This window comes from Amphiprion ocellaris, chromosome 1 (genome assembly GCF_022539595.1).
Source record: "Amphiprion ocellaris isolate individual 3 ecotype Okinawa chromosome 1, ASM2253959v1, whole genome shotgun sequence".
NCBI classification, from domain to species: Eukaryota; Metazoa; Chordata; class Actinopteri; family Pomacentridae; genus Amphiprion; species Amphiprion ocellaris.
The window spans coordinates 43,091,683-43,096,479 of NC_072766.1; the positions used below are offsets into that span (position 1 = coordinate 43,091,683).

At 37.0% G+C, this 4,797-nt stretch overlaps 1 protein-coding gene across 4 annotated transcripts in view; it reads right to left on the reverse strand.

Annotated features, from left to right (window-relative positions):
* Positions 1 to 3,401, reverse strand: part of LOC111569048 (WD repeat-containing protein 88-like) — a 37,477-nt gene extending 34,076 nt beyond the window's left edge. For 3 of the 4 annotated variants that reach the window (XR_008600861.1, XR_008600853.1, XR_008600858.1), the window contains exons 1-3: positions 2,647 to 3,401; positions 1,824 to 1,934; positions 1,532 to 1,620 (exon numbers count right to left, since the gene is read on the reverse strand). Coding sequence is in view for 1 of the 4 variants with exons in the window: in XM_035948530.2 (XP_035804423.1) it covers positions 470 to 598 (129 nt within the window). In the remaining 3 variants the exon portion in view is untranslated. Of the gene's footprint in view, positions 1 to 469; positions 607 to 1,531; positions 1,621 to 1,823; positions 1,935 to 2,646 lie in introns of all 4 variants that reach the window. The other variant, XM_035948530.2, reaches the window with a different exon arrangement.
* Positions 3,402 to 4,797: the final 1,396 nt, after the last annotated feature.

The following is a 4,797-nucleotide window of genomic DNA, read 5'->3' on the forward strand; positions in this document are numbered from 1 at the left end:
TTTTTAAATGTCCAAAATAACAAAATAATGTTCACATTTGTTTTAAATTTGTCCAAAAGGGCTTGAAATTTAATCAAAAATAGCATATAATTTTTCAGAAATTGTCCAAAATTTCTCCAAATATATTCAGAATGACAAACACAAGTCCACAATAACATAATTGATCCAAAATGGATCTAAATTTGTGCCAAATCACTTAAAATCTGCCAAAAATTGGTCAAAAATGACCTACAATTTTTCAGAAATTGTTCAAAATGACTCCAAATGTATTCAAAATGAGAAAATAAGTATTACTGATTATAGATATTAGTCTATCAGTGTTTAGACTATACAGTATTATTGATTATAGATATTAGTCTGATATCAGTGTTTAGACTCTACAGTATTATTGATTATAGATATTAGTCTGATATCAACATTAACAGCTTATTTTCAGGAGTATTTTGCTGCAGGTTAGAAGTTCAGTTACCAGAGTGAGTCCCGTCTCCAGGTCCCAGAGCGCCATCTTCTGGTCCCAGGACGCCGTCACCATCCGGAAGGAACAAACACTGATCCTGGATCTGTTTCTGATCCTGGATCTGGTGACTTTATGATCCATCAGGAAGGCTTCACATGTGGAGAAATTTTCATACAAACTGAACGGAACTGAAACTGCTTTCCGCAATAAAAGACAAAGAAATCATCAAAAATATCCTCATAGTCTCCAGAAACACATTAAAAATGCAGAACTCAATAAAACCAGGCTCTGAGGAAACGTTCTCATCAAGAAGTCTGTTCTACGGTAGGTCTACTCTAGAACTTTCTCCAGGGGACGTTCTCCTCTATGGACTTCAAGGACCTGGAACTCTGGAAATATCCACAGTCTGAAGGTAGAACTCTGATCATTGATAGTGGAGATGAAGAACCAGATGTTCTGAGGAGGTTTGGGAGGAACTTTAGTCCCTTTTGATTGATTTTTTTGTGCCAAATTTGAGTTTTTGTCCCAATTTCACCTGTTTTGTGGTGATTTTGGTTAATTTTGTGGTGATTTTGTGTCTTTTCGTGGTAATTTTGGTCCTTTTTTGTGGTGATTTTGGGTGTTTTTGCTGGCATATTTGAACTTTACAAGGTAGTTGGGGCTCTTTTTGTAATTTTGGCCATTTTTGTTCTTATTTTGCAAGTTTTTTGTGCCGAATTTGAGACCTACCTTCAACTGTCCAGTTGTCTGTAGGGTAGGTCTACTCTAGAACTTTCTGCAGTTGTTGGTAGGTCTACTCTAGAACTTTCTACAGTTGTTGGTAGGTCTACTCTAGAACTTTCTCCAGGGCACGTTCTCCTTTATGGACTTCAAGGACCTGGAACTCTGGAAATATTCCCAGTATGAAGGTAGAACTCTAATCATTGATAAAGTTACTGGAGATGAAGAACCAGATGTTCTGAGGAGGTCAGGGGGAACTTTGATCAGATGTCGTGGACGTTGTCTAGAAGCGGTTCCAGACCTGCGATCCTGCAGCTGGATGGACCCTCCAGGTGGATGCAGGTAAAGACTCACCTGTTGCTGTTGGGGATCACAGCGACCTCACTGATGGTTTTACTGTGAACTCCATCAAACGTCCTCAGAGGAAGACAGCTGTCCACGTCCTGCAGAGGGCAGCACAGGACAAGTACTACTGCTAGTGTAGTACTAGTACTATCAGTACTACTACTACTACAGTACTATCGGTACAGGATTCTATTTTCCTGTTTCATAGAAACAACTTCAGAGTGTTCAACAGGTACAGCAGCAGTATTAGTAGTAGAAGTATTACCAGTACTACCAGTACTAACAGTACTACCAGTATTACCCAGAGGATGGCGCTGCAGTCTGAGGAGCAGCTCAGGATAAATCTGTCGCTGCAGCAGAATCGAGCTGCTGTCACTGCGTCACTGTGAGCTGGAAACACCTTCACTGGAACCTGCAGAAACACAACACTGGTCAGTGACCAGTGGTCACTACACAACAACACAACACTAGTCACTACACAATGACAGTCAGACCACTTTGTTTTGCATCTTTTTGTGGTTGTTTTTTTGTGTTCCTGTTGTGTTTTTTCTATGTTTCTAATAGTTTTGTGTCTCTTTGTGTTCACTTGGTGTTGTGTTGTTTTGTGTGTCCTTGTGGTTTTTAGTCTAACCTTGTAGCTCATGAATGTGTTCAGTAATGTGTCAGTGCATTCATTAATTCCTCTCATGTTTTCAGTAGAGAATCTTCATCTAAGAAGGTAACAGATAAATACAAGTACATTTATTCTGTTTTAGTCTGTAGTTCTACTATCAGAACAAACAGGAAGCTACCTCAGAATAGTACTTGTAGTACTTTAGTACGTACATATTCATCACAGTAAAACTAGCTGTCAGTCTGACGTTACTAAAGTATTTAAATATCTGCAGTATGTTGGTGTTAAACGAAGCTGTGGCTGGTTGGAGGCTGTTTAAAACTTCAGCTAACTGCTCTAAATCTCTTCCTTCTGTCTTTAAACACTTCCTGTCGAGCTAACGTTAGCCACCGAGCTAACGTTAACCACCGAGCTAACATTAGGCACCGAGCTAACATTAGGCACCGAGCTAGCGTTAGGCACCGAGCTACAGTTAGCCACCGAGCTAACGGTACGGTTTCCAGTGTTTTACCTGGGGCTCGGGGCTCCACCCTCCGCTCTGCTCCTCGCCGCCTCCTGAAGGCTCGCGCACCGACAGAGGGTCCAGCTTTTTGGACGACATTAATCCAAACCTGCGGTAAAACAAACAAACAAACAAAAATTTGTTAACTTAAAGACGCTTCAACTAGTTGTTAGCGGCGGCAGTTACCATGGCAACAGCACCCTGCGACGCTGCCTTCAGGAGCGGTGGGACAAACGGCTTGTTACTGCTTAGTGAAGGATTCAGGGGGAAACGGAGCCTCCGTTGATAAAAACAACTACTTTAAATTAATTTCACTAAATATCAGTCCTCCACCAATCCTTCATTTCCTTCCTTCTGTCCTCTGTCTTCCCTGTATCCTCCCTTTTGTCTCAGGCATCTTCATTTTCCAAACAGCAGCTAAAGAGTCAAATCTACTCAACACCGACCCAACAGGAGTCTAGTTCAGGACCTGAAAGGCTAAAATGCCAACATCAGAAACTACCATAAAACTATTAAACATTAAAACTAATTTATATTTTCACGGAGTACATTTTTAACCATCATTAGTCCAGATCATAACCACCAAATATTAATTGCTGGTCAGGACACTAAGCCTTTAAATGCCAGTTTCTATGTCAATGATTAGCAAGAAAAGCAAATATGAATATTTCATCCACTTTCACTGAGCAGATTGTTCCCTCCTGATCATATGCTTCCAAATATTCAGTCATTTAACCCTCCTGTTGTCTTCATTTACAGGCACAAAAAAATATTCTTTGTCTGAAAAAAAATCCAAAAATTCAGAAAAAAATTCCCTCAAATTTCTGAAAATTTGCAAAACATTCAGGAAGAAAATTCCAACAATTCCTTGAAAGTTTTATTTATTTTTTAAATCCCCCAAATTTGGGAAGATAATTCTTGTAAATATTTTCAAAAAATTAGTAAAAATATTTCAAAAAAATCCTAAAAATATCTAAAGTGATTCCATATATATCAGTAAAACTTCTAATATTTCATTTAAGAAAATTCACAAAAAATCCAACCAAAATCCAGCGAAATTTGCTGGATTATGTTTTGATTTTTGTGAATGTTCGTAAGAAATATCTTTTTTAACATTTTTTTTCCACCAAAAAATAGTCAAAAATTTCCCAAAAATGTTGAAAATGTGGACATCAGAAGTTTCACTGTATATTTTCCCCCATTTTCCAACTTTAAAACGGGTCAGTTTGACCTGCAGAACGACACGAGAGTTAAAGACTGAAACCCTGTAAATGTTTGTTAACACGATAAGAACAAAGAAAACAGAAAAACATCTGATAAGCTAAATGTTCTAGGTTCTTTTTAAACATTGCAGTCGGGAATACATCGCTGATTATCAATAGCACTGATTCTGATCCATTATTATTTTCCTGCAGTTTCAAATTTTAAAAATAAAACTCTGGACCTTAAGGACAAAAATCATTAAACTAACATGACCCCTGATCATAACGATCAAATATTCATTCATTTTCTCAATTTTAACCCTTTCATGGAATTTTTTACAGAAAGTTACTGCTGTTATTGTGACTAAAATGTAAATAAAAAATGCTGCTAATATAATGATGGTTAAGAGAATTAATTGGTGGATCATCACAGTGTGTCAGTTATCACTGGTTCTGATGCAATATTACGTTTTGTGAAGATCAAAAAGACTTCACATCTACGATCTTCAGGACAGAATTTGAGTGCCTCAAATTGCCATAAGATTATTACTATTTTAGTAAAGAACAAAAAATTAATTATTTTCCATACACTAAATGCTGAGATGTTTTTTTTAAGCTGTTATTGTTGGATGAGTTAATAATAAACAGCATAAATTCTAATTTATTTGAATTAGTATTATTGTTTTTTGTGCAAGGTTAGATTTTAAAATAAAAAACTCACTCAGGATCTTCAAGACAAAAACGTTCCATCAAGATTATTTTCCACTTTTACTAAATAAACATTTATCAAGCATAAGTACCAAATATTTATTCATTCCAGGATTTAAACCCTTTAAATGCCAGTTTGTCTACATGAAATCACTGTTGTTTCACATTAAAGAACATTCTTTACTTTCCGTGGAGGATTTTTTGATGGGATTTTTGTGCAGCATCCAGTAATAAAAACTCAGAGTCATCA